This window comes from Carcharodon carcharias, chromosome 11 (assembly GCF_017639515.1).
Source record: "Carcharodon carcharias isolate sCarCar2 chromosome 11, sCarCar2.pri, whole genome shotgun sequence".
NCBI classification, from domain to species: domain Eukaryota; kingdom Metazoa; phylum Chordata; class Chondrichthyes; order Lamniformes; family Lamnidae; genus Carcharodon; species Carcharodon carcharias.
Genome location: NC_054477.1, coordinates 22980828 through 22998207, shown reverse-complemented (window position 1 = coordinate 22998207; position 17380 = coordinate 22980828). Strand labels below are relative to the sequence as shown.

Here is a 17380-nt window from a genome sequence, read left to right as displayed (position 1 = left end):
ACTGAGAATGGCATCAAGGAGCCCTTGCAAAACTGGAGTCAACTGGATTCAAGGGGAAAACTCTCCACTGGTTGGAGTCATACCTAGCACAAAGGAAGATGGTTGTGGTTGTTGAAGGTCAATCATCTCAGTTCCAAGGCCCAACCATCTTCAGCAACTTTATCGATGACCTTCCTTCCATCATAAGGTCAGAAGTGGGGATGTTCGCTGATGATTGTGCAATGTTTAGCACCATTCGCGACTCCTCAGACATCGATGCAGTCCATGTCCAAATGCTGCAAGACTTGGACAATATCGAGGCTTGGGCTGACAAGTGGCAAGTAACATTTGTGCCACACAGATGCCAAGCAATAACCATCTCCAACCAAAAGGAGAGATTCTAACCATCGCCCCTTGACATTCAATGGCATTACCATCGGTGAATCCCCCATTACCAACATCCTGGGGATTACCATTTCCCAGAGGCTGAACTGGACGAGCCATATAAATACTGTGGCTACAAGAGCAGGTCAGAGGGAAGCTGCCTTCCCATGGCTCCCCAAAGCCTGTCCACCATCTACAAGGCAAAAGTCAGGAGTGAAATGGGATATTCTATACTTGCCTGAATGAATGCAGCTCTACCAACACTCAAGAAGCTCAACACCATCCAGGACAAAGCAGCACTCCTGATTGGCTCCCCATCCACAAACGTTCACTCCCTGCACCACCGATGCACAGTGGCAGTAGTGTGTATCATCTACAAAATGCATTGCAGCAACATACCAATGCTCCTTAGACAGCATCTTCCAAACCCACGATCGCTACCATTTAGAAGGACAAGGGCAGAAGATGCATGGGAATGCCACTACCTGGAAGTTCCCTTCCAAGCCACACATTATCCTGACTTGGAAATATATTGCCCTTCCTTCACTGTTGCTGGGTCAAAATCCTGGAACTCCCTAACAGCATTATGGGTATACCTACACCACATGGACTGCAGTGGTTCAAGAAGGCAGCTTACCACAACCTTCTCAGGGGCAATTAGGGATGGGCAACAAATGCTGGCCTAGCCAGTGATGCCCACATCCCATGAATGAATAAAGAAGGTGAATTAACAGACTAAGTGTGGTTGAACACACAACACTGCACGATAAGTTTCAAATACGACCAAGACAGACCCTGCAGATTTCTCAGCAACCCATCCAGATATCAGTAAACATTGAGACAACCAATCTTAGTGAAACCCTGTCTTTCTCACGGGGGAATCCAGTCTTCACCTTTGAAGATACAGCCTCGGGATTCTCTCCAAAAGCTGCTCTGTCTTGGATTGCCTCAATAACTGCTCACCTCCCAGGGTTTTAATCTTGACAACCGAGACTGTTTCACGGGATTTCCAGGTCTACACTCCAGCTCACACAGCACAACTTCAGCTCTTTGCTGCACTGAGCAGGACACTACTGGCTACAAATGGGTACCTTTATTCCAATGGGCCGCAGCACTGAATCACCAACCTTCTGCTGCCTTCTTTGATCTAAAGGACTTCTCCCGAGCCCTCATTACTTAAAGTCTGCCAACTGCAGCCCTTTTACCACTTGGAGCCTCTTTCTTTGCTCCTCTCTTTCTTTCTGCCCTCTCTCCCTATCTGGGACTTTTGGGACCTCCCCCTGTTCGCTGTCTGGGACTCTTTTCCAATTATGGCACCCTGTTCCTGAGTCACGTGATCCAGTTTTCAAACCATTTTTTTTCTTTTTAGGTAGGCGCACTAGGTCCGTCCTCAGCCTGAACAACTTCAAACACCGGGCTGTACATGCGCAGCCTGCTCCTGGTTTGTGCATGCCGAAAACTCCCAGGGGCATGCTGGGACATGTAGTTCTCAGCCTCCGCCTGACAATAAGATAAGTCGTGTCCTGTAATAATATTAAGAACGCTGCGTTTGTTGCCAACATTGTGCATGTGCAGGTTTGTTTTTTACTCTGGATGGGGTTTAAAAACATGGGGCGGTGTTACAGTCTGAAAACCAGGAAGTGTGGATTTCTTGCACCATCTTTGAGTTTTTACTCCTGCCAGTGTGAAACAAATTCTTGTATAAAGTTAGCTAAGGGAAATAGTAATTTGAGCATTCAACGTAATATTAACTGTTATAGGAATGTTGGATTTATAATAATGCAACTGCATGTGACCCTAACACAGTACATTGTTTCAGCTTCAAGGTATAATGCTAAATAAAGTCATATTTTCTGTTTGTAGCTTTTTAGAATCATGTTTCACAAAGCAGCCCAGAAAATTGTAAAAGAGGCTGACCCTGAGGGCTATGAAGACGATCTGTGAACCTCCTCCACCATGAACCTCCTATCACCAATCCAACCTCGAACTGTCCCCCACCCCTGACCAAGCTCACCCCTCCAGCCGCAACATTAATCTCACTGCTCCTTGGCTGCAGCCTTTCTTGGGGACTTCCCCACCTAACACACAGGCCAGGCCTCTGGGAGAAGTTTTCCCATGCAAGGGGAGAGGGTTTTGTGTCCGCGTAGGGGATTAAACTCTCTGAAATTGATGTCAGCTCTGGATCCCTGTTACGTTGTCCCATGGGTGATGTAATTGGATTTCTGTGCATGCGTGGACCAGTGCACATTGCTGCCGGGTATCAGCGGCCATCTTGTGTTGGCACGAGACAGTGTATTAACTATACTATGTCAACAAGTTAACATTTCCTCCTCAAATGCATTTCAAGTCACTCACCGGGGTCCCCTCAAATTCCTAATTTGAAAAATTTTCAGGAATTTCTATCAAGTGGACCCTGCTATCTACCCAAGTTGAATTCAAACTTGGTTTTAAGACATAACGGTCAAACTGTGCCTGTAACTTTAACAGTATGCAAAATCCATTCTTATTTTAGAATGTCTACCTCTTTGTTCAGCATCACACTATACAAACAATTTGATAATACATGTTGGTTTGAATCACACACTGCTGCATTATCTGCATTGCTTTGTTTTCAAATTAAATATGATCTACCAAATTATAACATTCATTTTAAAAAAAAATCAGCTCTAAAAACCATATGCATTTAAGGGGGAAAAATGGTACTTCTAATCCATGTGTAAAGGGGTACAAAGCTTGAAAACAACAAATGAAAACGCTGGCAATACTCAGCAGGTCTGGCAGCATCTATGGAGAGAAACTGTTAAAGTTTCAGTTCTGATGGCTGACTGGATAGCAGCCATGTGAATGCAAAATAAAAGAATAATGAAAGAAATAAGAAAAAAATCAAACCAGTAAAAAAAAATTGCAACAAAATGGAGGCAGAGTTTATGATTTAAAATTGCTTAAACTTAATGTGAAGTCCAATGCTATCCATCCAATCACATATCATCTAGACATTTTTTTAATTCATTCACAGGATGTAGGCTTTGCTGTCTGGGCCAGCATTTATTGCCCATCCCGAGCTACCCTTGAGAAGGTGGTAGCGAGCTGCCTTCTTGAACCGCTGCAGTCCATGTGGTGTAGGTACACCCAGTGCTGTTAGGAAGGGAATTCCAGGATTTTCACCCAGCGACAGTGAAGAAACAGCGATATATTCCCAAGTCAGGATGGTGAATGACTTGGAGGGCAACTTCCAGGTGGTGGTGTTCCCGTCTATGTGCTGCCCTTGTCCTTCTAGGTGGTAGGGTTGTGGGTTTAGAAGATGCTGTCTAAGGAGCCTTGGTGAATTCCTGCAGTGCATCTTGTAGATGGTACACATTGCTGCTACTGTGCGTCGGTGGTGGAGGGAGTGAATGTTTGTGGGTGTGGTGCCAATCAAGCGGATTGTGTCCAGCTTGTTGAGTGTTTGGGAGCTGCACGCATCTAAGCAAGTAGGGAGTATTCCATCACACTCCTGACTTGTGCCTTGTAGATGGTAGACAGGCTCTGGGGAGTCAGGAGGTGAGTTACTCATTGCATGATTCCTAGCCTCTGACCTGGTCTTGTAGCCACAGTATTTATATGGCTAGTCCAATTCAGTTTCTGGTCAATGGTAACCTTCATAATGTTGAGAGTGGGGGATTTCATAATGGTAATGCCATTGAACATCAAGGGGCAATGATGGGATGCTCTCTTGTTGGAGATTGTCATTACCTGACACTTGTGTAGCGCGAATGTTACTTGCCATTTGTCAGCCCAAGCCTGGATATTGTCCAGTTCATGCAACATTTGGAAATGGGCTGCTTTAGTATCTGAGCAGTCACGAATGGTGAACACTCTACAATCATCAGCGAACATCCCCACTTCTAACCTAATGATGGAAGGAAGATCATTGATGAAGCAGCTGAAGATGGTTGGGCTGAGGACACTACCCTTAGGAACTCCTGCAGTGATGTCCTGGAGCTGAGATGACTGACCTCCAACAGCACAACCATCTTCCTTTGTACTAAGTATGACTCCAATCAGTGGAGAGTTTTCCCCGATTCCCATTGATTCTAGTTTTGCCAGGGCTTCTTGGTGCCACACTTGGTCAAATGCTGCCTTGATGTCAAGGGCAGTTACTCTCACCTCACCTCGGGAGTTCAGCTCTTTTGTCCATGTTTGAACCAAGGTTGTAATGAGGTCAGGAGCTGAGTGGCCCTGGTGGAACCCAAACTGGGCATCAGTGAGCAGGTTATTGCTAAGTAAGTGCTGCTTAATAGCACTGTTGATGACCCCTTCCATTACTTTACTGATGATTGAGAGTAGGCTGATGGGACAGAAATTGGATGAGTTGGATTTGTCCTGCTTTTTGTGTACAGGATATACCCGGGCAATTTTCCACATAGCTGGGTTGATGCCAGTGTTGTAGCTGTACTGGAACAGCTTGGCTAGGGACATGGCAAGTTCTGGAGCACAAGTCTTCAGTATTATTGCCGGAATATTGTCAAGGCCCATAGCCTTTGCAGTATCCAGTGCCTTCAGCTGTTTCTTCATATCATGTGGAGTGAATCGAATTGGCTGAAGACTGGCATCTGTGATGCTGGGTCCCTCCAGAGAAGGCTGAGATGGATCATCCGCTTGGCACTCCTGGCTGAAGACTGTTGCAAATGCTTCAGCCTTACCTTTTGCACTGCTGTGCTGGGCTCCTCCATCATTGAGGACAGGGCTATTTGTGGAGTTTCCTCCTCCAGTGAGTTGTTTAATTGTCCACCACTATTCACAACTGGATGTGGCAGGGTTGCAGAGCTTAGAAATGATCCAAAACAAAAACAGAATTACCTGGAAAAACTTAGCAGGTCTGGCAGCATCGACGGAGAAGAAAAGAGTTGACGTTTTGAGTCCTCATGACCCTTCGACAGAACTAGGTGAATCCCAGGAAGGGTTGAAATATAAGCTGGTTTAAGGTGTTGGGTGGGGGGAGAGAAGTGGAGGGGGGTGGTGTGGTTGTAGGCAAAAGCAGTGATAGAAGCAGATCATCAAAAGATGTCACAGACGGCAGAACAAAAGAACACATAGGTGTCGAAGTTGGTGATATTATCTAAACGAATGTGCCAATTAAGAATGGATGGTAGGGCACTCAAGGTATAGCTCTAGTGGGGGTGGGGGGAGTATAAAAGATTTAAAAATATATAAAAATAATGGAAATAGGAGGGAAAAAGAAAAATCTATATAATTTATTGGAAAAAAACAAAAGGAAGGGGGAAGAAACAGAAAGGGGATGGGGATGGAGGAGGGAGGTCAAGATCTAAAGTTGTTGAATTCAATATTCAGTCTGGAAGGCTGTAAAGTGCCTAGTCGGAAGATGAGGTGTTGTTCCTCCAGTTTGCGTTGGGCTTCACTGGAACAATGCAGCAAGCCAAGGACAGACATGTGGGCAAGAGAGCAGGGTGGAGTGTTGAAATGGCAAGCGACAGGGAGGTTTGGGTCATTCTTGCGGACAGACCGCAGGTGTTCTGCAAAGCGGTCGCCCAGTTTACGTTTGGTCTCTCCAATGTAGAGGAGACCTGATGAAGGGTAATGGCGTGGATGAAATTGGTATCGCTATGGGATGGACGGATACTACCCAAATGTCCAGGCCCAAACCCACCAACAGATACGCGGCTTGGAGGGAGGTGGAATACCGGAAGTGGACCAAACTCCAATGCCAAAGAATTGGCATTGAGTATTACGGAAATGACTATGCCTCTAATTCCTGGACGAGAACCTGTTTCAACATTAAACAATCCAGGCTCATAAACAGTTTACTACTGCGATGCAATCTCTATCCTACGAGATCCACCTTAAACAGAGGCAGACAACACCATAACAAATCCTGCAGGAGATGTGAGGCCCCCTTCGAGTCACTGGCTCACATCGCCGGCAGCTGCCTGTTTGTGAAAAATGCGAGAATCAAAAGACATAACAAAATACTGGACCGCTTACAGCAGTTTGTCGCCAAATATGGCTGGACATCACACCTAGAACCAAGGCTCTTCGGAAAGGACGGGACCCTTTGGAAGACCGATCTAATTCTTGTCAAGGACGGAGTAGAAATGATCCGTTGGTTGTGGGATTGCTTAGCTCTGTCTATTACTTGCTGCTTATGCTATTTGGCATGCAAGTAGTCCTGTGTTATAGCTTCACCAGGTTGACCTGGCATTTTTAGGTATGCCTGGTGCTGCTCCTGGCAATCCCTCCACTCTTCATTGAACCAGGGTTGATCCCCTGGCTTGATGGTGATGGTAGAATGGGGGATATGCCAGGCCATGAGGTTACAGATTGTGCTTGAGTACAATTCTGCTGCTGCTGATGGCCCACAGTGCCTCATGGATACCCAGTCTTGAGCTGCTAGATCTGTTTGAAATCTATCCCATTTAGCGTGATGGTAGTGCCACACAACACAATAGAGGGTATCCTCAATGTGAAGGTGGGACTACGTCTCCACAATGACTGTGCAGCGGTCACTCCTGCCAATACTGTCATGGACAGATACATTTGCGGCAGGCAGATTGTTGAGGATGAGATCAAGTATGTTTTTCCCTCATTACCTGCCGCAGACCCAGTCTAGCAGCTGTGTCATTTAGGACTCGGCCAACTCAGTCAGTGCTACCAAGCCAGTCTTGGTGATGGACAGTGAAGTCCTCCACCCAGAGAATATTCTGCGCCCTAGCCAACCTCAGTGCTTTCTCCAAGTGATGTTCAAAACGGAGGAGCACTGATTTATCAGCTGAGGTAGGGTGGTACATGGTAATCAGCAGGAGATTTCCTTGCCCATGTTTGACTTGATGTCATGAGGATTCATGGGATCTGGAGTCAATGTTGAGGACTCCTAGGGCGACTCCCTGGCCAACTCTCGGGCATTATCTGATGATGGCTATGTCAGGCTGTTACTTGACTAATCTGTGACACAGCGCTCCCAATTTTGGCACTAGCCCCCAGATGTTAGCAAGGAGAACTTTGCAGGGTCGACAGGGCTGCGATTGTCGTTTTTGGTGCCTAGGTTGATGCCGGGTGGTCTGTCTGGTTTCATTCCTTTTTTGTGACTTTGTAGTGGTTTGTTACAACTGAGTGGCTTGCTAGGGGAGGCCATTTCAGAGGGCATTTAAGAGTCAACCACATTTCTGTGGGTCTGGAGTCACATGTAGGCCAGGCCAGGTAAGGACATCAGTGAACCAGATGGGTTTTTACAACAATTGACAATAGTTTCATGGTCATTATTAGACTTTTAATTCCATATTTTTAGTGAATTCAAATTCCATCATCTGCCATGGTGGGATTCAAACCCAGATCCCCAGAGCATTACCCTGGGTCAATGCCGACAATACCACTACGCTATCGCTTTCCAGCACCACGCTCTTTGGCTTTTGCAAGACGAAACCTTTTGTCATTTAATCTCCCTCGCACTCCTTTCTATCACAGGCCTTCCCTTTTGTACCCTTTCTCACCCCTTGCCCCCTTTCACTTGCTCAAAACATATTACATTTCTACCTTTACTCAGTTTTGATGAAAGATCATTGGTCTGAAATATCAACTCAGTTTCTCTCTCCACAGATGATGTCCTGACCCGCTGAAGCAGTTCCAGTATCTTCTGTTTTGATTTCATATTTTGAACATCTGCTGTATTTTGCTGTTGTGCTTAAAATGCAAACCATGGGAATTAAAAAAAATTCTTTCACGGGGTGTGGGCGTCACTGGCTAGGCCAACATTTATTGCCCATCCCTAATTGCCCTTGAAAAGGTGGTGTTGAGCCGCCTTCTTGAACCACTGAACTGTACACCCACGGTTCTGTTAGGGAAGGCATTCCAGGGCAAGGTCGGTCTTTTGTTGTTTATAATTCGCAAAGGGCTAGTTAATTTTCAAACGACCCTCAGGTAAAAAATAATAACTTTTATTAATCAGCAGCCTCTTACCCGTCATTCCAGTTTTCATTGGCTGTTTCTTCAGCCACCAAATTTTCATATTCTTGTAAAGCATACTTCTCCCAGTCAGTCATTTCCGGCCCATCACTCTCCACATCTTGCTGCATAGGAAAGATTGAAATTGCATAGGCATTACAAATATTATATTTAAGCAGGATTATAGATTTATGTGCAAAAGCAGCTTAGAACAGGTCATTTCCCCCAAGATTTGCCAACAATTTAGTTGTTTGTCTGTACATCTCTGCACCAATTATTAATTTCAGCTCTTCAACATATGTACTAGTGATGTCCCTCCCACAAAGCCACAGATCTTCATATATGCTAACGGCTTGGCCCTGGCTTTCTAGGTGAAAAACCTTCAGGACATTGAGAAAACTCACTGAAGATCTATGTTCTTTGGAAGCCTACTTCCAAATATGGAAATTTGGACCAAAAATTGTAAAGGTTGTCATTTTTGCCTTCCACCCGAACAACTCAAAGGCCAGGAAGAAGTTCATGTTCAATTCTGTGGTCGACCACTCATCCATGACCCAACACCAAAACACCTTGCCATCACTCGAACGCACATTGACCTACCAGCAAAACCTCTAGAACACTAGAGCCTAGGTCAAGACAAGAACAAATCTCAAACAGAAACTGGTGGATACCAACTTAGGCTGCAAAGCCAACACTCACCTCATTGCATCATACACAGAGTACTGCTGCTTAATCTGGCTCAGGAGCCACCTCCGGGAAGTCACGAGGATCATTTCTGGGACACTGAGACCAACATAGCTTGAGTGGCTTTCTGCACCAGCACACATTGAACCTCCTGATGTCTGCAGGGAATATATCTTCTTCAGAGCACACCAGCTGCTGACAGCTAATGAAGCACTCGCATTGACGCAGGATCTCAAAAGAAAAACCCACGCACTCATCTGAAATCCCACAGTCCCAAATGGAACACACTCCACACCCTATAAACTGATGACAGCCCCACCTTTTGATGGTGCACCTCCTGGTTGACTGCGAACTTCGCCAACTGCAACCTGTTTCCTGACCCGAACAGTGAAGTCTCAGGTTTCAACTTCCATGGAAAATCTGGACAACCCTTACCCTTTGGAGGATGGGCCAGGGAAGATGTGATCACTTGCTTCACAACTGAAACATGAGGGACAGCTCAAATTCTGACTGTTGTCATCTAAGTCAGACCATCGATGATATACTGAACTTCTGCCTTAAGAGTTCAATTCCTGGCGGCATCACAATCATTCACACTGTGTCAGATGAAGGTGTCGAATGGATTGTCAACCTCGATATTGAACTATAACTGCTTCCCCAGCCATAGGAATAAAAAAAAAATGAATGCAATGTAGTGCCGGTTGGTGCAGATTAATGCCAGTAGTGCATTATCTGAGGTTGGTGTTACATAGTGACAATTTGGGGCTGGTACTGGAAAGAGTCAAAGACATGAGTGCTAAGCTTTGCCGGTTTCATTCCTCTACTTGGTCTCTTCATGTGATTATCAAACTGGAGCTACTGTCAGATGGCGAGATTCTGTGGTGCTCAGTGCTGATGAGGTCACAGTACAAGGAACCTTTTATAGTTTCAATAGTAAATCTTGTTACATTAAGTGGAGACTCTCTGCTAAAGAACATGATTAGAGGACTTGAGGTAGGTAGTTTACAGGAAGACGACAGGGTTTCATAAATGTAACAATTACCCTCGGAATAGAAAATGGATCCTTCTGCTCATGTTCCAGGTACTTGCCAATGTTAAAAAGAGTGTCAAAAAATACATTTGCCATCTTGCATCTCTTTAGGTCATGGAGTGTGATTTTTCCTGGTTAAAAAAAAATGCCAGTTAATTTCATAGAAATTAAGAAACCATTTTAATAGTTCAAGTTAAACACACAGTTACTTTATGTTCTCTGGAAGAATTAGACTTTTATCCAGTGACTGTCAGATCAGGTTCCCAGTGTGCGCTGAGTTACTGAATCTCAACAGGGTGACAGTAGGTATACTACAGTCAACATGGTCACATGGATCACTATCTAGTGGCCTCAATTAGAAAGTGCATATATGAGTGTCAGGAGAGGACAAGGTCAGGTTCAGGTGCGATACCCCCTTGAATAAATGGAATAAATAAATGTAGGTGGGAAAAAATTAACGTGAAAAAAAATTATGAATATACAGATTTCTTTGAGGATCACTTGTAAAATAAAACCTGGACAGTTAAGAGATTAAGTTGAGCAAATTTGAGCCTCAGACAACTAGTAGATTAGCTGGTTTTACTAGCTCCCAGCTTTTATAGTGATGCTGAAACAACTACTAATTCTATACTGTATTAATGTGATGAAAATCTACTCACATATCAGTAATATTAAATCTAAAATAGCTATCTACTCATACCTCAACTGTTGACAATTTATATAAATGGCTTGGATGAAGGGGTTGAAGGGGTAGTTGCCAATTTTGCTGATGCCATAAAAATAGATAGGAAAATAAGTTGTGAAGGAATCATAAGGAGGCTACAAACAGATATAGATAGGTTAAATGAGTGGGCAAAGATCTGGCAGATGGAATTTAATGTGAGAAAATGTGAAATTGTCCATTTTGGCATAAAGAATAAAAGAGAAGCATATTATTTAAATGGTGAGAGATTGCAGAGCTCTGAGGTGCAGAGGGATCTGGGTGTCCTAGTGCATGAATCACAAAAGGCTAGTATGCAAGTACAGCAAGTAATTAGGAAAGCTAATAAAATGTTATTGTTAATTGCGAGGGCAACTGAACACAAAAGTAGGGAGTTTATGTTTCAGTTGTATAGACATCAGTGAGACCACATTTGGGGTATTGTGTACAGTACTGGTCAACTTTTTTAAGGAAGAATGTAAATGCGTTGGAAGCAGTTCAGAGAAGGTTTACCAGGCTAATGCCTGGAATGGGTGGGTTGTCTTGAGGAAAGGTGGGACAGACCAGCTTGTATCCGTTGGAGTTTAGAGGAGTAAGAGACAACTTGATTGAAACCTAAGATCCTGAGGGGTCTTGACAGGGTGGGTGTGGAGAGGATGTTTCCTCTTGTGGGAGAATCTAGAACTAGGGGTCACAGTTTAAAAATAAGCGGTCTACCATTTAAAACAGAGATGAAGTGAAATTTATTCACTCAGGGGGTTATGAGTCTTTGGAATGCTCTTCCTGAAAAGGTGATAGAAGCAGAATCTTTGGATATTTTTAAGGCAGGGGTGGATAGATTCTTGCTAAGCCAGAGGGTGATAGGTTATCGACAGTAGGTGGGATGCAGATTTCGGGTTACTGTCAGATCAGCCATGATCTTATTAAATGGCAGAGCAGGCTCGAGGGGCTGAATGGCCTACTCCTGCTCCTTGCTTGTACATGCTTTCTGCAAGTTACAGGATAGCAATCAAGCATAGAAAACTGCTGAATTCTTTAATAGCGCCATTATTACAGCCTGGCTGAGGTCTCCTGAAATTGTGTTAGAATGGAGGAAATTCCACTCTTCACCTAGTTCTGAAAACTATAAGCACTCCATGTTGACAACGGCTGAAAGACATTATACAGCACAGATACAGACAGAGAGAACCTTTATTCTCCTTCAATCCAACAGAATTTGGGCTGTAAGTCCAATGTAACCAAATGCATTTTACATATAGACAACATTAAAAGCTTCATGTTATAATTTACTTTGTAAACTGAAGAAACAAAAATATCACATCTGCAGACAGGACTGGATATTTTTCTGTGAACTTCAGTTAATGTTGAATGAGAGAATTAAGGAGAGACGGTGGCGTATTGATTATGTCACTGGACTAGTAATCCAGCTAATGCTCTGGGGACATAGGTTCAAATCCAGCCATGGCAGCTGGTGGCATCTGGATTCAGTTAATAAATCTGGAATTTAAAGATAATCTCAGTAATGGTGACCATGACCCTATCACTGATTGTCATAAAACCCCATCTAGCTCATTAGCGCCCTTTGGGAAGAAAATCTGCCACCTTTACCTGGTCTGGCCTACACACGACTCCAGGCCCACAGCAATGCGGTTGACTCTTGACTGTCCTCTACAATGTCCTAGCAAGCCACTCAGTTCAAGGGCAATTAGGGATGGGCAACAAATGCTGGGCTTGCTAGTGACGTCCACATCCCATGAGAAAATAAAAAGTACAGGAACGGAGTATAGCGGTCATGTTACTGCACTAGAAACCTAAAAGCTTGATCTGAGGGACAAAGGGACCTTGGCGTGTGTGTCCATAGATCTATGAAGGCGAAGAGGCATGTTAGCGGGGTGCTGAAAAAGGCATATGGGTCACTTGCCTTTATCAATCGAGGCACAGATTACAAAAGCAGGGAGGTCATGTTGGAGTTGCAAAGAACCTTGGTGAGGCCACAGCTGGAGTACTGTGTGCAGTTCTGGTCACCACATTATAGGAAGGATGTGATTGCACTGGAGGGGGTGCAGAAGAGATTCACCAGGATGTTTCCTGGGATGAAACATTTAAGTTATGAAGAGAGGTTGGATAGACTTGGGTTGTTTTCATTGGAGCAGAGAAGACTGAGTGCCGACCTGATCGAGGTGTACAAGATTATGAGGGGCATGGACAGGGGGGATAGAGAGCAGCTGTTCCCTTTAGTTGAAGGGTCAGTCACAAGGGGACATAAGTTCAAGGTGAGGGGCAGGAGGTTTAGGGGGGATGTGAGGAAAACCTTTTTTACCCAGAGGGTGGCGACGGTCTGGAATGCACTGCCTGGCAGGGTGGTGGAGGTGGGTTGCCTCACATCCTTTAAAAAGTACCTGGATGAGCACTTAGCACATCATAACATTCAAGGCTATGGGCCAAGTGCTGGTAAACGGGGTTAGGTAGGTAGGTCAGATGTTTCTCACGTGTCAGTGCAGACTCGATGGGCCGAAGGGCCTCTTCTGTACTGTGTGATTCTGTAATGATCTGGAGACAGGAGTTCAAATCCATTACAGCAGCCGAGAAATTTAAATTCAATTAATTGAAGCTTGAACAAAGAAGTATTAATAATGACGACATGTAACTGTTGGATTGTCATAAAAACACATCTGGTGCACCAATGTCCTTTAGTGAAAAATCTGCTGCTCTTCTCCGGTCTGGCCTACATGTGACTCCAGGCCCGCTGCAATGTGATTTACTCTTAACTGCCCTCTGAAATGGCCAAGTAATTCAATCAGTCTTAACTGTTAGGGATGGGCAAAAGTAGTGGCTTTGTTAGCAAATGCCCATGAATGAATTTAAGAAAAATACCTTCGCATTCTGGCTTAACAAGATCAAGCAATTGACAAAGGCAGTCTTCAAAAGGCAGTGGCTCAATAGACATGCACTCTAGCTTTTTGCACTGGTCCTCGTAGAAATAGTTCAGTTCATACATAGAAAGCACACCATCACCATCAAGGTCCATACAGCGGAACCAGTATTCAATACTGTCAGGGAGGAAAATAATAGATAAGGTCTATGAGAGGCTAATAATAAAATTAAATGCCAGCATGCAGAACAGGTACAAGATGAAATTAATTTTTCTCAGAATGGCATTTTTAATGTTGAAAGATAGAAAAATCAAAATAGAAGCAACTGGTGGTATATTTTAATTTAAAATTGCAGTTATTTAAAACATTGTTCTAGATACTGTCCTTGGCCAACACGAATGCATCAATGCAGATTGCTTTTAATTTAATGCTGGTCACTTAATTAAACTGCGCATTTTCCCATTTTCTCTTTACACTTACTCCTTTCCCTCCCTCTCCTTTTTAAGCTCTCTGCTTTCTGAGCAGGTAGTTTCCACCTCAGAAGCCTCTTATTCCGGGTTACGAGGTTATAAAGCAACATCAACAAAACTGCACAAAGAAGCAGGCCTTAATTAAAAGAATTAATTGAGGGCATCAGTTTGGGACAAAAACCTATTACACCACCAAAGCACGACTCAAATGCTGGAAAGGCATAGTAGATCAATCAGCATCTGAAAAACAGGTTAATGCTAGAGCCCTTCATTACAGCACTATTACCTGAAACAAAACAACCTTAATCTTCTGAAGAAAACAGTTGACGTTTCGAGTCCTCATGACCCTTCGACAGAACTTGAGTTCGAGTCCAAGAAAAAGTTGAAATATAAGCTGGTTTAAGGTGTTGGGGGGGGCGGGGAGAGAGAGAGAGAGAGAGAGAAAGTTGGGGGGTGGTGGTGTGGTTGTAGGCAAGAGCAGTGATAGAAGCAGATCATCAAAAGATGTCATAAACAACAGGACAAAAGAACACATAGGTGTTAAAATTGGTGATATTATCTAAACGAATGTGCTAATTAAGAATGGATGGTAGGGCACTCAAGGTATAGCTCTAGTGGGGGTGGGGGGAGCATAAAAGATTTAAAATATTTAAAAATAATGGAAATAGGTGGGAAAGGAAAAATCTATATAATTTATTGGAAAAAAAAAGGAAGGGGGAAACAGAAAGGGGGTGGGGATGGAGGGGGGAGCTCAAGACCTAAAGTTGTTGAATTCAATATTCAGTTTGGAAGGCTGTAAAGTGCCTAGTCGGAAGATGAGGTGTTGTTCCTCCAGTTTGCGTTGGGCTTCACTGGAACAATGCAGCAAGCCAAGGACAGACATGTGGGCAAGAGAGCAGGGTGGAGTGTTAAAATGGCAAGCGACAGGGAGGTTTGGGTCATTCTTGTGAACAGACCGCAGGTGTTCTGCAAAGCGGTCGCCCAGTTTACGTTTGGTCTCTCCAATGTAGAGGAGACCACATTGGGAGCAACGAATGCAGTAGACTAAGTTGGGGGAGATGCAAGTGAAATGCTGCTTCACTTGAAAAGAGTGTTTGGGCCCTTGGACAGTGAGGAGAGAGGAAAATTTGCATCTCCCCCAACTTAGTCTACTGCATTCGTTGCTCCCAAGGTGGTCTCCTCTACATTGGAGAGACCAAACGTAAACTGGGCGACCGCTTTGCAGAACACCTGCGGTCTGTCCGCAAGAATGACCCAAACCTCCCTGTCGCTTGCCATTTTAACACTCCACCCTGCTCTCTTGCCCACATGTCTGTCCTTGGCTTGCTGCATTGTTCCAGTGAAGCCCAACGCAAACTGAAGGAACAACACCTCATCTTCCGACTAGGCATTTTACAGCCTTCTGGACTGAATATTGAATTCAACAACTTTAGGTCTTGAGCTCGCCCCTCCATCCCCACCCCCTTTCTGTTTCCCCCTTCCTTTTGTTTTTTTCCAATAAATTATATAGATTTTTCTTTTCCCACCTATTTCCATTATTTTTAAATATTTTAAATCTTTTATACTCCCCCCACCCCCACTAGAGCTATACCTTGAGTGCCCTACCATCCATTCTTAATTAGCACATTCTTTTAGATAATATCACCAACTTTAACACCTATGTTTTCTTTTGTCCTGTTGTTTATGACATCTTTTTATGATCTGCTTCTATCACTGCTTTTGCCTACAACCACACCACCCCCCCCACTTCTCTCTCTCTCTCTCCTCCGCACCCCCCCCCCCCCCCCCCCCCCACACCACCAACAGCTGCCCCCAACACCTTAAACCACCTTATATTTCAACTCTTTCTTGGACTCGAACTCAAGTTCTGTCGAAGGGTCATGAGGACTCGAAACGTCAAATCTTTTCTTCTCTGCCGATGCTGCCAGACCTGCTGAGTTTTTCCAGGTAATTCTGTTTTTGTTTTGGATTTCCAGCATCCGCAGTTTTTTTGTTTTTATATTTATTTTTTACTCTTCTGGATGTTGTCCAATCTTTCAGTGTCTTTTCTAATATTTAGTGTTTCCACACAGGTAAACTATTGACCATTATCTGAATTCTCATTCATTTTTTTTTTTGCTAGACTGCATTGCAGGTGTAGCTTTAACATAGGAACAGGATTAGGCCATTCAGCCCTTCAAGTCTGTTCTGTCATTCAATTAGATGATGACTGATCTGCAGTTCAACTCCATTTAACTACCTCTGTGCCATATCCTTGATGCCCTTACTTAACTAAAAGCTAGTGATCTTGGTCTTGACAATTTTGATTGTTCCAACATCTACAGTCTAACAGGGGAAGAAATGTTCCAGATTTCCATCACTTTGTGAAGAACTGCTTCTTGACTTTATTCCTAAATGGCCCAGGTCTAATTTTAAGGTTATGGCCTCTTGATCTGAATATTCTCATTGGAGGAAATATTTTATGGGCATCTACCCATCAAATCCCTTTATCATTTTAAACACCCTGAGAGATTAGGAAAATAGGAGCAGGGGTAGACCATTCAGCTATTCATTAGGATCATGGCTGATTGTCACTTCAATGCCTTTCTGTCTGCACTATCGCCACATCCCTTTATGTCATCAGCATTCAGAAATCTATCAATCTCTGCTTTTAACATACTCAATATACAAAACATACTGAGCTTCCACAGCCCTCTGGGGTAGATAATTTCAAAGATTCACAACACTGAGTAAAAAAAATTCTCCTCAGCCCGGACCTAAGTGGTTTCCCCCTTATTTTGAAATTGGGTTCCCTGGTTCTAGACTCCCCAACCAGGGGAAATATTTTACCTGCATCTACCCTGCCTATCCCTTTAAGTATTTAGTGGGTTTCAATGAGATCACCTCACATTCTTCGAAACTCTAGAGAATACAGGCCATTTCCCCAATCTCTCTTCATAGGACAGTCTCACCATCCCGGAAAACAATTCTGGTGAACCTTCATTGCACTCCTTCTATGGCAATAATATGCTTTGTAAGGTAAGGGGACAAAAGCAGCACACACTACTCCAGGTGTGTCTAACCAAGGTTCTTCACAATTGAAGCAAGACTTTGCTACTGATATACTCAACTCCTCTTACAATAAAGGCTAACAAAGCATTAGTCTTAATTGCTTGCTGCACTTACAAGTTGGCTTTCAGTGACTTATTGACGAAGACATCCAGGTCCCTTTATACATCTACACTTTCTAACCTCTTACCATTTAAGAAATACTCTACACATCTGTTCCTCTTACCAACGTGGATAACCTCACATTTTTCCACATTATATTCTATCTGCCATGTTC

General features: G+C 43.8%; 1 protein-coding gene across 3 annotated transcripts in view; it reads right to left on the bottom strand.

The window, feature by feature from the left end:
* Positions 1 to 17380, bottom strand: part of ppp2r3b (protein phosphatase 2, regulatory subunit B'', beta) — a 153973-nt gene that overhangs the window by 12005 nt on the left and 124588 nt on the right. For all 3 annotated transcript variants that reach the window (XM_041199878.1, XM_041199881.1, XM_041199879.1), the window contains 3 exons: positions 13587 to 13762; positions 10025 to 10143; positions 8314 to 8423 (listed from right to left, as the gene is read on the bottom strand). In XM_041199878.1, the coding sequence (XP_041055812.1) occupies positions 8314 to 8423; positions 10025 to 10143; positions 13587 to 13762 (405 nt within the window). The remainder of the gene's footprint in view (positions 1 to 8313; positions 8424 to 10024; positions 10144 to 13586; positions 13763 to 17380) is intronic.